This window comes from Sander vitreus, chromosome 15, assembly GCF_031162955.1.
Source record: "Sander vitreus isolate 19-12246 chromosome 15, sanVit1, whole genome shotgun sequence".
Lineage (NCBI taxonomy): Eukaryota > Metazoa > Chordata > Actinopteri > Perciformes > Percidae > Sander > Sander vitreus.
Genome location: NC_135869.1, coordinates 17495931 through 17515011, shown reverse-complemented (window position 1 = coordinate 17515011; position 19081 = coordinate 17495931). Strand labels below are relative to the sequence as shown.

Genomic DNA, 19081 nt, shown 5'->3' with positions numbered 1-19081 from the left:
AAGTAATTCTGAAACTGCGAACCTAGAGGATGTCCAAGTTAAAATTACTGCACTCTGTCAAGGACAGGGGCACAAACCAAAGAGTAATGGCTTAGCACCAAGTTTGGTGTTCGTCTGCCAGAGCGGATTGAATTATGTTCCATAAAAGTTTAATGGGATTTCAGCAGGCTGGATATATAAAAGGAGGGCTGCAAGACTGAGCTGCTGCTTTGGTCCTTCCTTAGCTCTCTGCTCTCTGTACCATCTGAGACAGGATTACTGGGCAGAATCCTGCCAAACAAACAGCTGAGTGGACACAATGTTTCATGGTTTGGATTTTGATTCACTGACTGAGGCACGTTAAATCACGTTGCAAATCACAGTCAGGCAAACATAAGCACACCTTTTAATGCTGAAGCATCTCTCTATGCCATGAACATCCTTAGCAAAAAGCTTTGCACTGCTTTCCCCCATTCAGTGCTAAGTGGTGTAATTTAGAAGTGTGTTTAGTGAAAAATGAAAAATTCCACTTAAAACACAGTCAGTCGAAAGTGCACCTCACATTTTGGCCTGCAACACCTAAACATTTCTGTGTTTAATTAGCTTGTTTTTTTTACTGAGCCACTTCATGATCCACTTTTCCTCATATTCGACAGGCAGTTTATCGATACAAAAACATCCACTGACTTGAGATTTCTTGGTAGTAAATAGTTGTCAGAAACACATACTGAAGATCTGCAGTTGTGACAAAGTTGTCATTGAACACACAAAAAAGAAGTAGGCCTCATCAATATTGCTAAGTAGATAAACAACTTCTCCTTGTATACTTTGCTTTAACACACTACACAATTATCTTTGTGAAAATGCATATTAATAACAACCAGTGGTAAAGACTGCATGTCAGGGATGTTCATGGATGCCTGCTATGGTATTTGAGGATGATTATTGATTATTTTTAGTTTTCTTCTTGTTTTCCATTTTTTTGTACATTCCATACTACTCACTATTTTAAATGCATTTCCCTTTTAAATGCACTTTTTAAATTTCCAACAGAAAACATTAGCAAAGCCTTTTTTGGAAGCTTTGGAACCTTATCGGCTCATTCCCACCTTTTACAGCATATTACTCACAAAAAAGGTAGTAATGCACTGAATATTATGAACCCACTGTTGCAACATCTCCAATCGTTTAAATGTGCAAATATATTCTGAATTAATGTATCTTTTATAGAAAACACTGTTGCAACATTTTGATCAGACATTTCTGAATTCTTCTCAGACTGTCTTTGGCAATTCTTTACACAATTGCTTTCCTGTCTGGCCTGACTCCTGATGTGCCTAATTTACATCCAGAGGCAGGCAGTCCCAATTTAACCTGAGGCACTGTGGCTAGGTAATCGGGCAGACTTGTTGTTTAAGAATTGTATTGTATACAGGACACGTAAAACAAATATACAGAGCATGATGTTTTAGATATTGTCGCACAACAAAAAAATCTTCAGGACATTATGTACAATTTGATTACAGTGCGTTACAGACATTTAAAAACATGTAATCAATGCAGCCTTTTTCTGTTGCCTACTTATAGTATGTATTGACACTACAGCTGGATTTTCATTAATTTCATTGCTTTTTTGTCACAGTTAACAATAAAAAGGGAACACCACAATACACTTTACAGCAATGCAAAGTGCTAAATGTTGTATTTGTTGTTTTTACTTCCAAGCAGAGATAAGTCTCATTCCTAAGTGGACAGCACAGACAGAATATTACAATATCTAGCCGTTGCAAAACCATACTACTACTACTGCAAAGCATGGAGCAACACATGCATCTGTACTGCTGAAAACACTTTGCAGGATCCCCAAGAGTGCACTGATCTTCAGCCCTGTTTCCATGATTCATGCATTTACCAGTAGGATGGGTATAGGAAGTTTGTAATCAGGAGGCACAAACTAACATTTTCTCTTTAAGTCACAAGCCAACATTGCCTTAACTTCTACATCAGCCAAATGCAAATGTTCTCTAACACATCAATGCAGCAGCTTTGCCATCATGAAATACTAGAAACTGAACCAGTTGTGACTGTGTGCTAGAGTCTAGGTGGCTCCATTGACTGGTGGTTATCTGCTGCAGAATCACTTGAATTAAACATCCTGATCCACTGATGTGAACCATATTTAACTGCAGTGCACAGGGTGTAGAGGAGGTGCAGAAGTCCTCCTCAAAAGATTTATATAGCACTCCTCAAAAAGGAAATTATCCCATACAACTTCAATTCTCGTTTTGCCTGTGTTCATATTGCAGGGCAGGGAATTTGAAGCCTCTCTCTGTAAATTACAACCATGTTTCAAGACACGTCTCAAAGAAAACCTACTGCTGAATCAACTCGTCCAGAATACGTTATTAGCTACACATACATAGCTTATCAATGGAATATGGCAACAAAAGGCTAAATTTACTGAAAAACACTACAAAAACACATTCAAAGACAAATAAAATACTGTATCTATAGTAATTATTACTTATTGGGCATCATAAAACATGAATTCATAACATGGCGATGGCTACGCCAGAGTCATAGCGTCCCTTCATTTGACTTATTCTGGCAGCTAGCATAAGCAGCAGGCCAGTGGCTAACTCCATGCTGTAGGAGAGCCAGGCTGCGCTTAAGGACCAGCCGAAGGACACATCCACACGGGCGAGGTTCTCTGGAGACACGATACGCTGGAACTCCACCATGGCCAGGTTCGAGTATTTGATGTAGACGCTCACCCCAGACAAGGTAAAAATACCTGTTATAGAAACAAACAGATGAGACCATTGGGAAAAAAAGATTTTGGACCAGATTTTAAGACATTCCCTTGCGCCCGCATGTAAACATGAACGCTACTGTCTTTATAATCTATCTTTTTAATAAACTGTCTGTACACTTACAAAGTTCTCAATGCTTCGGTTTACATGTAGGGACCCTCATTATGCTACCGTTGAAGTGTGGTGCTATTTTGAGCCTTGTTAGTGGTATAAAATAGTGATTTACCCTCTGCCCCGAAAGCTAGCATTAGCAGCTAACCACCATTTTGCGGTAGCTTGTATCAAATACATTCGATTACCATGAAAACATGTCCCAGAGAACGTTCGACTCAGTACACATATGTTATTAACCCCTAGGTTCATTTTGCGCCCGGATTGTCCTTTAAGGTGATAATGCATTAATTAGAAAATAATCCTTTTCCAACATTATTGTCTTCGCTTAACTCAATGGATTGTATTAGATAATATAGACTCAAGCCATATATAGGAAACAATTAGTAAAATCTTAAAGCATTAAAGATTTAAAAGCCATTTCACACCAAATAATTATCTCATTCATATGCAAATTGTTCCAGCAAAAGGCTTCTAAATTAAATTTGAACATTTACTTTACAGGAGGAACCTGTGCTGTAGGTTTGAAGGTTCTATTAGGTTTCTTTTTTGATTCCCAAACAGACTTAAGAAGTCTTTAAAATGACTGCAGAGGTGTGCTGACAAGAATAACATACGACTGAATGTCAACCCCAAAACACTTTGCATACTGAGCGAAAACCACAACGTGCACAATTTAGACTGACCTTTAGTGTGGCAACATGGAAGGAACCACAACCATGTCTTGCATAGACACGTACTCGAAAGACAAACCTACTGCTGAATCAACTCGTCCAGAATACGTTATTAGCTACACATACATAGCTTATCAATGGAATATGGCAACAAAAGGCTAAATTTACTGAAAAACACTACAAAAACACATTCAAAGACAAATAAAATACTGTATCTATAGTAATTATTACTTATTGGGCATCATAAAACATTAATTCATAACATGGCGATGGCTACGCCAGAGTCATAGCGTCCCTTCATTTGACTTATTCTGGCAGCTAGCATAAGCAGCAGGCCAGTGGCTAACTCCATGCTGTAGGAGAGCCAGGCTGGGCGCTTAGGACCAGCCGAAGGACACATCCACACGGGCGAGGTTCTCTGGAGACACGATACGCTGGAACTCCACCATGGCCAGGTTCGAGCATTTGATGTAGACGCTCACCCCCAGACAAGGTAAAAATACCTGTTATAGAAACAAACAGATGAGACCATTGGGAAAAAAAGATTTTGGACCAGATTTTAAGACATTCCCTTGCGCCCGCATGTAAACATGAACGCTACTGTCTTTATAATCTATCTTTTTAATAAACTGTCTGTACACTTACAAAGTTCTCAATGCTTCGGTTTACATGTAGGGACCCTCATTATGCTACCGTTGAAGTGTGGTGCTATTTTGAGCCTTGTTAGTGGTATAAAATAGTGATTTACCCTCTGCCCCGAAAGCTAGCATTAGCAGCTAACCACCATTTTGCGGTAGCTTGTATCAAATACATTCGATTACCATGAAAACATGTCCCAGAGAACGTTCGACTCAGTACACATATGTTATTAACCCCTAGGTTCATTTTGCGCCCGGATTGTCCTTTAAGGTGATAATGCATTAATTAGAAAATAATCCTTTTCCAACATTATTGTCTTCGCTTAACTCAATGGATTGTATTAGATAATATAGACTCAAGCCATATATAGGAAACAATTAGTAAAATCTTAAAGCATTAAAGATTTAAAAGCCATTTCACACCAAATAATTATCTCATTCATATGCAAATTGTTCCAGCAAAAGGCTTCTAAATTAAATTTGAACATTTACTTTACAGGAGGAACCTGTGCTGTAGGTTTGAAGGTTCTATTAGGTTTCTTTTTTGAAATATAAATAACGAAGTAAAGTACAGATACGTGAAAATTCTACTTAAGTACAGTAGTGAAGTATTTGTACTTTATTACATTACAACACTGACCATAACACACTGAACAATCACCTGCTGCAGTTAATCAGTAATTAATTTGAAATCACAACTGTGGACTTGTCTCTCAATGTCTATCATGTAGTGTGGCTAATTGGCAGGCAGGCAAGCAATTAGTAGAGAGAGAGAGAGAGAGAGAGAGAGAGAGAGAGAGAGAGAGAGAGAGAGAAAGAAAGGTTAACAAGTACACATGTCATACACAGTGCTATAGGAGGTACAGCAGGTTCTGCAGACCTGCCTTTCATAGAGGGCAAGCAAATCCTTGTCACAATGGCTGCATTTCCACCTGGTATTAAATCCAATCTGAGTGACTCAATCACAAGTGGACAGCTCTAAGAACATATGTTCCCAGCCACTGCTTTGACAACTCAGACTTGCTGGCTTTTAAATAGCTAAAGAGGAAGTAACGATGTAAGAACATGAATGTCTGTAGTAATATCCTACATATTCGTGAGATCTAGGACATTTTATGAAATAAAAAAATGGGTTGTTATATAGCGACGAGTGCCTTTTCCAGGTGACCGCGGGGCACAGAGCTCAAGACAGCTGGGGATATAAAAAGAGCAGGTAGCACTGGAACAAAAACAGCAAGACATCACCAACAATATAATAATAACATCCAAAACACACACTTCACTGTCAGTGGTTTCTGTGACATGAGATATACATTGAATTAGTACATAGTTCTGCTTACAGTTGAGTAAGCTGTCCTTATTGTGGCCCAGGACACATACCCATTCTCACTGCTATAAGAACGTGGTCACGTGATCTAAACCACCTCCGAATGAGGTCTGAGTGATTGCATCTCAATGTGACCTCAGGTCATAGACATAATGTTGTTAAACTACAGTGGTAATTGTAGTATGCTGGAAATAAATGGAGTAAATACCTACACCAATTTGTACAAGTACTTATGAAGTCTGTCTTGCACTCAGGTTCCCATTACAGTTGATTAGTACTCCTACATGGGCAAGTGTTCATCTTTAGTTCTCCTCTATAGTTCATACATTTTGCATGTAGTCTTCTGTGTACAGTATGACTTCCCTTGCACTTTATGTGAGGTCTGAGCTCTTTCTGCACCGATACCACACTAAGGATTTGTTAAACATCTATTGTGCTTCCTTAGGAGAAGCAATACCAATTTTAACATTTTAATGGAGTGAAGGTAGCTTTTTAAAACAACCTTGAGTTGCACAGCTGCAGAATCAGACCTGAGGCCAGATTAATCAGCAGTGCTGTACATGACGTGAGTGTTCAGAGTGGAATTTCAAAGACATATTGACACATGGCTCAACATTAAACTTGTGTTTGGATATAGGCTACCATCTGTCATACTAAAATTTCAAACTGAGAAATATGTCACTTTTGGGTTTGTGTGGACTAGAGTGCACCTGAGTTAGCTAGTGCCAAAAGGGGCGTTTTCTTCTTCGCTAAAGTAGATTGAAAAGCTGTGAATAAGCAATTCCCATTAGCGGAGAGAGAGCCAGATCTAATTGTCCTGGAACAAGCAATTCTGAGACGAAGCTACAAAAGAAGCACCAACAGTTTGTGCTTAATTGCTACTTTCGCACTAACACTGAAGTTTACATTTTCCATAATGTTGTGATCCAAGGTATGGTAATAAATGAGGCAGAAAAATTCTCATTATTGAAGTTAACTTTCAGTGTGCACAGTTGAATGTTGTTTCATCTCTACTCTATTGAATCTGAACCCAGGTATTACTTCTCGTCTACTACCTCTCTTGTAGGACTAGATGGTCAGAGATGTCTTGGTGTACAAGGCAAATAGTTCTCGGAAGTACAGCATTAGAAGACAGCTTCTTTGACATTTAAGTTATGCATAATAAACAGGTACAGTACAATAGGCAAAACAGTGAGAGAAATGTGAGCTATAAGTACATCTCTTCGGATACTTCTCTTTATGCAGGCGGACAGGAGGATCCTAACCCAAAGTTAGAGGGAGAGGTATGCTTTGGCTATCGTTGGATTGTTTCCCACTTTGAAGGATGCCTTCTCTCCAAAGGGCTATATGAGTATTGATTAGTTTGGTTAGTATTTTGCTGTTCTACAAAACTATATCAAATTGCATGCAGTTTTGTGTGTATTTGAGACATAAATGTGGAAGTTCCATAAAATGATTGGGATTGACATTCTAACAAAGATTAAGCATGTACTAAATTTGCCATTTGTCCCCTGATAAACAGCGACATTATTTTTTGATTAATGTTTCACAATTATGTTTTTGAATTCAATATCATAGTTCTATGATGTTAAAAAGGGTACCATATTTCTAGCCTGGCAGCTGAAGACCAGCTCAACGGCCTATTAGTCCACCCTCAGTATCAAGGCCTGAACAACCACAAACAAGGACCAAAGCGCAGGCTTCTTTCTTCCAAAACAGCCAGAAGTGGTGTTTTCAATAAAAAAAATACATGCACGGTAACGTGCTGCAGATCTGGTGTTTTTAGACGGAGAATATTCAGTTAAGAGAGATCAGTGATGCTGTTTTGACCTCATTGTTCACCGTGAAGTTAGCTGGAGTGAATGTAGCCCCGGTGTGTAATTTTATTCAACCTCAACGTACCGCAATCGAGATTCAAACTCATTCCCTTTTGAGTTTGGACCTCATCAAATGCATTCTTTGATGGATATTCTATTAATTGTGACTGGTCAACAGCTGAACCCTTCACATTGAAGGAAAAAAGCAATCTTGTTGCCAATGTATTGCTGATGAAAGCATATCCTTGTACTGCCATTTAGGGATCTAGCAGATCAAATCTTCTTACTGTATGGACCAAACCGAAGACATTTGTGCACAAAAAGGACTCCAGTGTCATCAAAGACACTGAAGGATGCTCAGTTTTGTCGTTGAGCTCCTATTCTGTTGGATATTAAGTTTATATTTTTGAGCATTCAATACTTTTATTCATTCAGATATGAAACGGTTAGCAATTATAATGTGCGAGTCTACAACAATGCTAGTGGCTCTGTGAGGCACTGCTTTGAACTAAATGCTATACTAGCATTGAAACATGCTCACCAATGTTATTACATTTAATCTTCAGGGGAACATAAATGTGTGTACCAAATTGCATCAAATATCCAGGTTTATGCGTTATGTTTAATGAGATCAAAATTACATTTTAGGAAGTTTATGATTGGACTGCCCAAGATTATTGGGACAACATTTTGTGTAATAGGCCACAATATATCTAATGGACTGTCTATGTGATCACAATCAATTTCAACAAAAAGGAAATTTTTATATTTTACAGAAACACCATTTGAAACAGAGAATGACACAAGAGAGCGTGCTCTAATTATTCCAGGGCAAAGTCTGACTGAGTTTTTCAATCAAGAACAAGCTCTTCTGCAATTTGGGGTCACTTTGTCATGAAGAGCAATCACTCTACACTGCGATCAATACTGATAATTATATCCATTTCCACAGTAAGAATGTTTGATGGTTTGGTGTCACAAATCCTGTTTCAGAAACCAGCTTGCAATTGTGATTTATTTTATGGAAATATTACTGGCAAGTGCCATGAAAAAATTGTCAGTAGATCATAACTACAATCCTCTGCCCTGGCCACACAGTACCTCTCTGACTTTATCCATCCATACACCCCACCCCGAAACCTGCGGTCCTCAGACGCTGGCCTTCTCTCCATTCCCCACACCAGACTCTGTACCTTCGGAGACAGAGCCTTTAAGGTCCAGTCATTTTATGAAAAAAGGTTGAACAAATTGCAACAGAAGCAAACTCAACTGATTTTGTATCCTCAATATGTCCTGAGTAAGGAAAAAAAAGCCCAGAAGAATCCCATTAGGGGAAAGTTTCAAAAAGACCCAAATATAGCCTATTCATACGCCTATTCATTCTTTTTCTCACATGAATAGGGTAAAGATTTTAGCCTTTAGATATCACCATGAAAATTACTGAGTTGATTATTCACGTCAAGACAAACAAAAAATGTATTACAAGTTTTTTGAAATTGTTTGTTAACATGGGCAAACAGTGCATAATCTAATTACGTATGTGTTAATTTGCATAAATACCACAACAGATCTAACTAAACATTGGGTATAGCCAGGTGAAAATGTCTTGTTGAATCTTGTTGACATCTTACAGTAAAATACTTAATGTTAAGGTCTGAATGGAACCCATTTAGGCTACCCATGAGCATTAATACATAGAGGCAGGCAGAAGTACTTTAAACCTGCCTTTACTAATTATTATTGTAGAGATGGGGTTTGGGTTTGGGGCTGGGTCCGTAGGACTGTTTCTGGGGGATGAGTCTGAGGGAAAAACAGGAGACAAGGGTAAGGAGAATGCAGAAGACAAAAGGTAGGTAAAATAAAAAGTGGCTGGATCAAACAATCAAATTACGTACACACCACTAGAGAATGGCAGGGTTAAAGTACTCCTTCCTGCCTCTATGTATTAATGCTCATGCCTAAATGGGTTCCATTCGGACCTTAACATTAAGTCTTTTACTGTAAGATATCAACAAGACTCAACAAGACATTTTCACCTGGCTATACCCAATGTTTAGATCTGTTGTGGTATTTATGCAAATTAGCACATACGTAATTAGATTATGCACCGTTTGCCCATGTTAACAAACAATTTAAAAAAACTTGTAATACATTTTTTTTTTGTCGTGATGTAAGTAATCAACTCAGTAATTTTCATGGTGATATCTAAAAGTTAAAATTTTTACTCTATTCACATGAGAAAAAGAATGAATAGGCGAATGAATGGGCTATATTGGGGTCTTTTTCGAAACTTTCCCCTAATGATATCTTCTGGGCTTTTTTTTCCTTACTCAGGACATATTGAGGATACAAAATCAGTTGAGTTTGCTTCTGTTGCAATTTGTTCAAGGTTGACCCCCAATTTGGCTTATAATGACTGGACTATTAGTGTTGCAGCCCCATTCCTCTGGAACACCCTCCCTGCAGATATCCGAAATTCTACATCCCTGGACATGTTTAAAAAACTCCTCAAACACCACCTACCACCACAGCCTACAACCTCCCCTAGCTCTGTTTTCCCCATCATTCTGTAAAGTGTCCTTGGGTTTTATGAAAGGTGCTATACAAATAAAAAAGTTATTATTATTATTATTATTATTATTATTATTATTACAAACTGTTCACACCAGTCTACATCATTGTTGTAGTGTTTGGTAAAGGGTGTCAACACTGTGATTTAGCATATGGGAGTCTGATCTCTTACAGATGGTTGTGCTCCTATAATTGCGTCTGAGTGTCTTGAATCAATCATGTTTTTTTTAATTACAAAATGTGACAAACAGATCGAATAAAGTGACGGAAGTCTTGCACAGTACGATCTCACCAGTTTGAAGTATCTTTCTCCTTATTTCCTTTATAAAATCCCCATTTCCACCATTCCAATAACAGGGTGAGCAAAACGATCCTTACCTAGGGCAACGCAATTAAGTAAACTGGGATATTGAATGTCCATACAGAGATATGTATTATGAGGCTGCAGATTCTACCAATAACAGTCCTATCCATTGGCCCTCAGTCTAAGTAGGTTAGAATGGGATTTTTGCAGTTGCCTTAAGTCAGAAGTAGATCAGAAGTGAGAGTGAGCAGTTGAAATATATATACAACATGCCATCCACACACTTTTTTCTGTGCTGAACATCTTACATACTGACTTAACCAAGCAAAGGATTTGCTTTAAAGCAGCTCACACACAAAGCACATGTAATTTGACACAGGCTCAGAAAAATAAAAAACAATTCTGCATGGACTTACTGCAGAAGAGAACGTAGGATGCTGATCCAGCCAGCAATTTGGGACTGCTGGCTAACGAACTGACAAGTCCAAAGATCCAGCCGAACACCAGCAGGACCAGGCTGAGGGGCAATATGATGACCACCACTTTGTGCAAGCCTGCAAACACAAATGCACGTACAAAGACACTGTGATTACTGTGCTTAACAATTTTAACTGTGCTGTGATTTGGTTCTAGTGCCTTAACTACAAGTCAGCTGGATATACTGCTGAGTTCAACCCATTTGCAAAAGCAGTTGTGATTTTCAGATTGATTTCTACCCTCAAGGGAGCCATTTCGATTTAGTCAGTTGGGTGTGAAAATCAACTTGAAGAAGTGTTGAAGTGTTGATATTTGCATAAGATAGCTTCTGTCACAGTAAACAATGTATTACCAGGGACTGTTTCAGAAAACACTATCCTTTGCAAAAATGTTCATGTTTGCTTGGATTTTCTCACAGCATATTGTTGCTTGTAAATGTAATCTCTTCAGCAGCCAACTACACCTATACATTGCATTTGTCAGGAATCACTGACTCAGTACTTAAAATCCACCTCATGATCAACTCCTAAGCCAGTTAAACAAAACCACTCACCAAGAAGGTGCCTTTCCACTTCTGACAGGCTGGACATATTTGCTGTGAAAGAAGGGATGACTGAGCTCATGTTTGGTCCTGAAAATGTCAAGGGAAAAGGTTATTAATGACAAGGCGTGCGGACAGAGCTGTAGGACTAGAAATTTGCTACTGGATACCAAACGTCACTTCTTACATAAGAATTGTACAAATAATGATCAATCTATTTAGAACTTCAAACCAAGTAAAAATTTCTCTGTATGACATACATTTTGTATTTCCTCATCCCTGAATATGCGACAGTTTTGCACCTCTGCGCAGATTAAAGCTCAAGTTGCTGCTTCTGTGAGTTTAGCCAGTGCAGTAGATAATATAACAATATTGTGTCAGTGCATGTCCATGTGTCAGTGCATGTTCCAATAATGTTTGAAGTGCTTCAAACATTATTTGTGCTCGTTACTTGGCATTTGCTGCTGAACCTTGGGCGGCACCAGCAACACATTGGACACATCTGGGACCTCAAACTGTGCAGCAAACAAGCCAATTATATTACAGCTATGTATCCAATAATATCCTTTTGAATCTTTTTGCAGCCTCCATGCCTGTTCGCCTGCAGCTGCCTACAGGGTTTGATTCAGATGTGAGGGGTTACAGTTGCTACAGTTATTACATTTATTATACTCACCTCAGTGAGGTTTCAAGAATCTTATTGTGGAGTTAATAATTCAGCTAATAAGCCATCTTTGCCATTTATTTCTCCAAGCTAAAAGCACTGGCATGTCACCTCTTCTGTGAATTAGTGTCACACAACTAAGATTCACTGCAAGCAGTTTTTGCCACCCTAACATGTTGTAAGGTATAAATCAAGATCAAGATATAAATCAAGAAGGCAAAAATAGCGTCTGCCTTGCCTTGACTGTTGCTGACAATGAACATGGCTACGCAGCAACATGAAAGAGACAAAGAGAGAGAGAGAGAGAGAGAGAGAGAGAGAGAGAGAGAGAGAGAGAGATGATCCGTGAACAATGTATGGATGTTTTAACGGCATTACATATAAGAGTTTTTTTCTTCTTTTTTTCAACATTACAGACGATCAATAGCCTACTGGAATTTGCACAGGTTGGAACAAGTGTTTTACGTGTTTTACATTGATGCCACATGATGAAGGCTTCTCACAATTACCCCACGGTAAGCCGCACAAAACTTATTCCGGAAAAAATGAGGGCTGCATCCGATTTTAATACAGCTGAGCTCACACAACATAGGCTACTTGACGTATACCCTCTGAATAAAAACTCAGAAACTACAGACTATGTAGGCTTAAGTTGAGTTTACATACCTTCATTAATTCTCCACAGTCCAGAATGTGAACTTAGGTCGTCTGAACATGAGCTGTTGGGTTTATTCACATCGACGATAATGTACCAGTAATCAGTCCAGATAGCCACAGCAAGGAGGCTAAAACTGAGCAAACCTGTAAACCCAGCTGTAATAACCACCAATCCGTACCTCATTATTCAGTCCACAGTGCAATAGTGCAATTTCTATATTTTTCTACACTGTATCGACAGATGCGCGACGCGTAAAAGCTCTCCTGCTGAATCCTTCCCTGTAAAGTGCTGGTTCTCTATGGCAATCACGGTCCTAAAACGTAGTTTAGACTAGAAACTGAGCAAAACACATGACAGTAGGCTAATTGTTTACTTTAAAAGGGAAAAAAAACATTACAGATAAGAGAAGATATATGCGTCTTTCTCGGCACCGCAGTTTACATCACTCTGACAGGTAATGTTGGCTTTCAGCGCTCTTGGATTGATCCACAGAGTTAAGTTAAGAGAATAAAGCGCCACACTTTCGGTGCGGAATTCCAAAATAAAACCGCGATCGTGTTGTGAAGCTGCTTGCATTTTAATTTTTGATGCAAACAAGCCCACATCCGGCCACAGTTTAGTTATCTGATGATCATATGACTGTAATAGACTATGTTAAGTGCAAGGCTGCTGCGTGCTGTGACCACTCAGGTATCCTAAGTGGACCGAGCACACCCTTTTATCACTGCGCATACAGTAAATTAAACGGTAGACTAGCCTACGCCGAGAAAAAAACAACAACAACAACATATTACGAAGTAGGCCTAGGCTACACTGCCTCATAGGCTACCAATAAGAAAATACAAAAGCACCCCCGCGGCTAATATGATAATCACATTTAAGAAGCTCCGTTGGCATAGCATCCTGGTTACATCAAACAATCATTTAGGCTATTAGGCCTACCTGCTGTATGTATGTGGTTGTACTTTATGACATATAGGCGCAGGGAGCGGAAGGTCTAAGTGAGGCAAGGTGATTGATGTTTTGCGTCTAAAATCCAGCCCACCTGAGTCCAAATGAAAAAGAAAAGACAGCATGCTGGTGCTGGTAGCTTTGTAAACCGACGGGGACGTAGCTAAACGTTTAAAATATATTAATAGGGCCGTTGTTGTTGTGTATGAGGACAAATAACGTAAAAATGTGGAAAGATCGCACTGATGAAGTGGCCTTAGCATCAGTCTATGACATGGTGTTTTACAATTAAATCCCAGTTAAACTTTTTTTTGTCACTCACCCATAGAGATGCACCGATTACAACTTTCTAGGCCGATTCCGATTTCCGTTAGGCCAGCCGATACGGATTTTAGCCGATTCCGATTAAATTTTTTCTAACCACTTTACAGCACACACAAATATTTATTTTCTATCTTTTCTTTAATAGAACATTTTGCACAGAACATAGAACATTTTTGAACAGATAATGGATCACTATAAAATAGAACTATATAAATTACTCCTGTTGTGGGAAATTCACACACATCTAAAGTGCAATGTTAGAACCATTTCCTTCTTTTCACATCCAATATCCAACTAAAAAAATAAATGTGATTTTGGTTTTTGGTGTCGTCCCTCCACGCTCTACTTTTTCCTTGCAGGTGTTGCATATTGCAAACTTGTTATCTTCTGCACACACGCTGAAGAATTTCCAAACAGCTGACATATTGCAGGTTAATTCACGAGGTTCCCTACATGTGCGAGAATAGCGTGGACATGCGCTTCACACCGCGAGCGGGTACGCGCGACACACGGCGGAAAAGTTGAGACAAAGGAAAAAGAGACTTTGCTGTTGCGTCCGTGTCTGCGTGCGTCCTTGAGAACTGTAACTCGTATAACTTATGTTGTCAGTTAATTGTAGCATTGACCCGCATGAAATCGGCATATGTCAGACTGACCTGCCGGTCGCCGGCCATGGTCGAGCACGTGAAAACCGGCCAATTCCGGTCACCAGCCGGTCTATCGGTGCATCTCTACTCACCCACGAAAAAAAGAGTCAAAATGTAAACATAAATCAAGTACAATATACAAAACAATTGACATAGCATAAGCAAGCCAATAGGCACCTTTGGCAAGAATCACAGCCTAGTCTGTGTGGATATGTCTATCTGCCTTTTAAACAACCCATTCCACCCCATTGTTCTTGTTAAACTGCCTCAGCACTGGCAAATTGAATGGGGACTGTGATGAAAAGCAATTATAGCCTACTGCAATACATTCCGAATTGGACTGAGGTCTAAAGTCTGACTTGGCCACTACTCCAGGATATTTTAAAGACTGTGTAGCAAAGAGCTTTAGGTGTTGTCTCCCTGGATAATAGGCTACATATTTACCAAATTCTCTTGCAGACTGCAGCAGGATTTTCCTTAGGCTATTCTCTGTAGCAGAATTCTCACTTCACAGAAATATCAGTATTCTTTGGATGTAAAAGAGTGCTGAATTAAACGCCCACACAAAAAGGAACCTTTTAATAATAGTTAATGTTACTAATGTTTGTTAGTGTAATTTCACACTTGTGGGCACAATTATTTTTCATGACAAATATGACGTCTGGTCACCCTACTATAACTAACTAGCTAGCTTGGCTATTTCCACGGCGTTCCACTTCAGGGATTGCTCTCATTCTGCCGGAAATTCCGCTGGATGTCACTCTTTTCAGCTGTCCGTTTTCGGATGTCTCGTTACCTTCGCCTTTTTTGTGATGGCATGACTATGATTAACTGCTCCTCAGATCTCTGCAGGGTAAATCAAGACAGCTAGCTAGACTATCTGTCCAATCTGAGTTTTCTGTTGCACAAAGACGCATTGCAAGACGATTGTGATTGGTTTAGAGAAATGCCAATAAACCAGAGCATATTTTTCTTCCATCCAGGAATGCTAGCCAGACCCTCCTCCTCACCGCTGTGGAGCAAGGTCTGGCAATGTGAGACTAGTGCAACCTAATGCTGAACAAGACATTTTTAGGTGACCACAATGTTATAATTAACTTTGATGAAGTCAAAACACACAGCGGAAGGGTCCAGGTCCCAAGACAAAAACACAGACAACACCCAAAAAAAAGTTCACGGCTATCTAAAAGCCATTTTATGCTTCTGCGCCGAATCGACGGCGTACCCCCGCAGACCCCTCTGCGTCTACGCCGGACCCTACGCCGTAGCCTGATGTGCACCTCTCGAAAAATGTAACTACATGTCGCGGCCGTGACTTGGTAGCGTTGCATTTCCCCCGACTCATTTCCTGGTTCTCCTTCTCCATAAACAACATGAAATCAAGGAGAGGGTTAACTTTTCCTGCTAAAGATGTCTCACCGTGGTCAGAAAGCACAGGGGAGACACTTTTTTTCTCTCACTATGACTCTAGAGTCAGTACTCGCTCCGAAGCTAATCACCGTCCCTCTCTCACTTCTCCCTCACTCTAACACCCCCCCACACACACACACACACACACACACACACACACACACACACACACACACACACACACACACACACACACACACACACACACACACATACACACACACACACACACACACATGCCGGCTCGAAGCACACACAAGCACACAAGTATAAACACCAGGCCACTTATGTAGGCTACAGCAAAAGCTCTGCATGGAGCCTCTGCAGAAGCACCTGGTGGTTGTTGGTGCACACTGTATATTATATTATATTATATATGTATTAAAGCGGGTAATCATGTTAAATGGAACCTGTAACATCTGTATCTGCAGTCATTGTTAATGGCACTAACTTCGATCAGTTCCTAATTCAAGTGGATTAGTTGAATTTGTAATCTTGTGTACTCTGCACCATAATTAAAGTGTGATTTCCCACTTTCTTTTCTTAAACCTGTAGTATGTACAGACAGCTGAGCTCACAAATGAGAACACAATGTTAAAGCCTTGTCAGCCATCCCAGATGTTCTCAGTTGATAAAAAGTAGGACATCACCAACTCTCTTCCATACAGGTTGCCATTTTTAGTCAGAAATAGGTAGACAAAGTTAGAATTACTTCTGGCATGTTATGTTCTGTAGCCAATTGTGGTCATTTTTTTTAATAGAAAACATACTTTTATCCATGTACATCAAACATCAAGGAGAGGGAAATTGTAGGGTGGGAAATGGATGGGTTCTGCTGGATCACTGCAATTTTCTGATGCATCAAACATTGTGCAGCCTTTTTGTAGTTGAATTGCCTTTCAGTTTCCACAAATGCATCTGCTATGACATGAAGGGAAATCAAAAGGGCAGATTGCAATAAATAAACCGTGCATTGACATATACTTAATGTAATTACTTTCTATCTATCTATCTATCTATCGATCTATCTATCTATCTATCTATCTATCTAGTCTATTCTATTCTATCTTTAGGAGAATCCATCATGATTATGTTACTTTCATCAGAGTAATGTTGTAAGTATATTATTTAACATTATTTCATCTCTTGATTGTTATTTAACCAACAGAGATTGATGTCTTATAGACACAGACTGTGAAGATTTTATATATATTTTTTATTTATTAAGTTGCAAAAATACAGACTGCACACAACACAAATGTAGCTATTTAATTTCCCATAGAATAAACAGAACTATTCAAAATATGTACAGTAAGATTGCATCTTCACTGCACCTTTAAACCTGTGTAAATTGGCAAATTTTTCATTCAAAACTAAAATGCCATTTTAGGTGGAAAGCAGCATTGAAATGCTTTGATGTGTTGAGTTGTTGAGTCCCAGTTATTTGTGTTATCTTTTGAAGTGCTCTTGAATATCTCTTTTCACCCAGAACATTAGTGACCTGTGTATGTTTGCATCTTATTTTGCAGACTTTACAATATTGCTTAAAACCATGTATGTCTCTTAAATGAACAAAGTTCTGCAGAGGATCATTGAATTGGCTTTTGCTTAGTGTAAAGTAACTCGGTGCTCGGTCACAAGATCAAGTTTGAAGCACATAGGTCTCATAACATATTACAAGTGCACAGGTACGGTACGATTGAACTAGTAGACGTGTTGTTTGAGGTTTGTCTTGCTGGTATTGTTCTGTTTTTCTGTTTGCATGTTGTGCTACAACTGTGACTTTTGCCCACAGCTAACCTGATGCATTTTATAGATTACTGAGTTTTTGCAGATAGTTGTAGGATGTAACTCGCAGTATAGTTTTGAAAATGCAAAGGAAAAACGTTTTCAAAACATTCCATTGTCATGTGGACAATCCCTAAAAGGCTTCACAGTTACACTTACTTCCTGTCCCACAACCATCCCAAATGACAAATCTGATAAATGTTTTACTGGTCAGGAGTAGGAGTGGGGGCTGGAGTTGCCAATACAATAGTTTGAGCCCTGTAAGCTAGTTGAGCTGGTTTAAGGCTTTCTACCATGAGGCTGACATCTGCCCTTAAAATGGCAAAACTGACAGGCATTGGCCGATGCAGATGATCTTAAAATGGCATTAATCAGCACGATTAAATGGCCAACCAATTAATCGGTCTATCACTAATTGGGATCATTAATGTGTCTCTCAGTTGCTCACAGTGCCCAGATAATCTGCCTCTGTAAAAAACTTTTAACTTCACTTCAAGGTTGGAAATAAATCTCCAGTGTTTGATGTACCGTTCCTTCTATTTGGCTGTAATTTGATTGGTCTGCTTTGTGTGAGGTCTGTGCAGAGTCCTTGCACTGTCAATGAGCTGAGCATCAAGAGGACTTGTTTTCACTTTCTTTCCATTTTCATTGTTATGGTTATGAGCTGGGCTCATTGGCTTTAAGGTGTTTGTAGTAGTGGTATTGCTCTTTTTTAGGTCCTAATTAAAAGTGGCAATTGGTCTATTTCAGCACGGCATCTGTGTGTTGTGTTTCTGTGGACTCTTCAGCTTGCAATGTTTCAGTTAGGTGTTAATAATTGCCTTTTTTGTCAGGGTGTTTTCACACATCACTACTATATACAGTATAGCAAAATAGTTCAGTTATGGATTTGAATATTTGTAGCCAGGTTTAGGTTAGGTATGTGTCAAACTTGTTTTATGGCATAGAAAACCGTTGTTCCTTTGTCTTTGAAAGCTTTTAAAAAGGAATGATGCATTTCCATTCATTAATATGTAGTTATGTTGTAAAACTATTGTGATTTCGGCCTTTTTCTTGAAAATGATGGTCTTGCTTTCCAGATTCACTGCCAAAGTCCAGGTCTGGCAATATAATATTTGTAAAAATACAGCTGTTGTTCTAGTGCCTCTTTAGATTTGGCCAGCAGCATTAGATACTCATCAGTTTTTGAGAGTATCTTACAGATGGAGACCAGGGACATCTGAACGGTGAAGGTGTGGTTTGATAATTTGGTTTAAAACCAGTCTGACTTTTGCTGATGACATGATGTTGAAGAGGACGTTTTGAAATTGGATGTTAAAGATGTTGCAGAATAACTTGTCCAGATGCCACTTAATTCAATTCAATTTAATTCAATTTCATTTATAGT

At 39.1% G+C, this 19081-nt stretch overlaps 1 protein-coding gene across 1 annotated transcript; it reads right to left on the bottom strand.

Annotated features, from left to right (window-relative positions):
* Positions 1–1721: 1721 nt before the first annotated feature.
* LOC144530169 (transmembrane protein 235) lies at positions 1722–13033 on the bottom strand. The gene is made up of 4 exons (XM_078269639.1): positions 12583–13033; positions 11265–11342; positions 10651–10788; positions 1722–2773 (listed from the first exon to the last, which is right to left on the bottom strand). The coding sequence occupies exons 1-4, from the start codon at positions 12755–12757 to the stop codon at positions 2529–2531; spliced, it is 636 nt and encodes a 211-aa protein (XP_078125765.1). The 5' UTR covers positions 12758–13033; the 3' UTR covers positions 1722–2528.
* Positions 13034–19081: the final 6048 nt, after the last annotated feature.

What these genes read in the sequence shown, in the direction of transcription:
- LOC144530169 (XM_078269639.1), bottom strand. Translation starts at nt 12,757, where the DNA reads ATGAGGTACGGATTGGTGGTTATTACAGCTGGGTTTACAGGTTTGCTC. An exon ending in ACTGTGGAGAATTAATGAAG is followed by an intron (nt 11,343 to 12,582) that starts GTATGTAAACTC and finishes TGACATTTTCAG; the next exon opens with GACCAAACATGAGCTCAGTC. An exon ending in AGTGGAAAGGCACCTTCTTG is followed by an intron (nt 10,789 to 11,264) that starts GTGAGTGGTTTT and finishes TTGTGTTTGCAG; the next exon opens with GCTTGCACAAAGTGGTGGTC.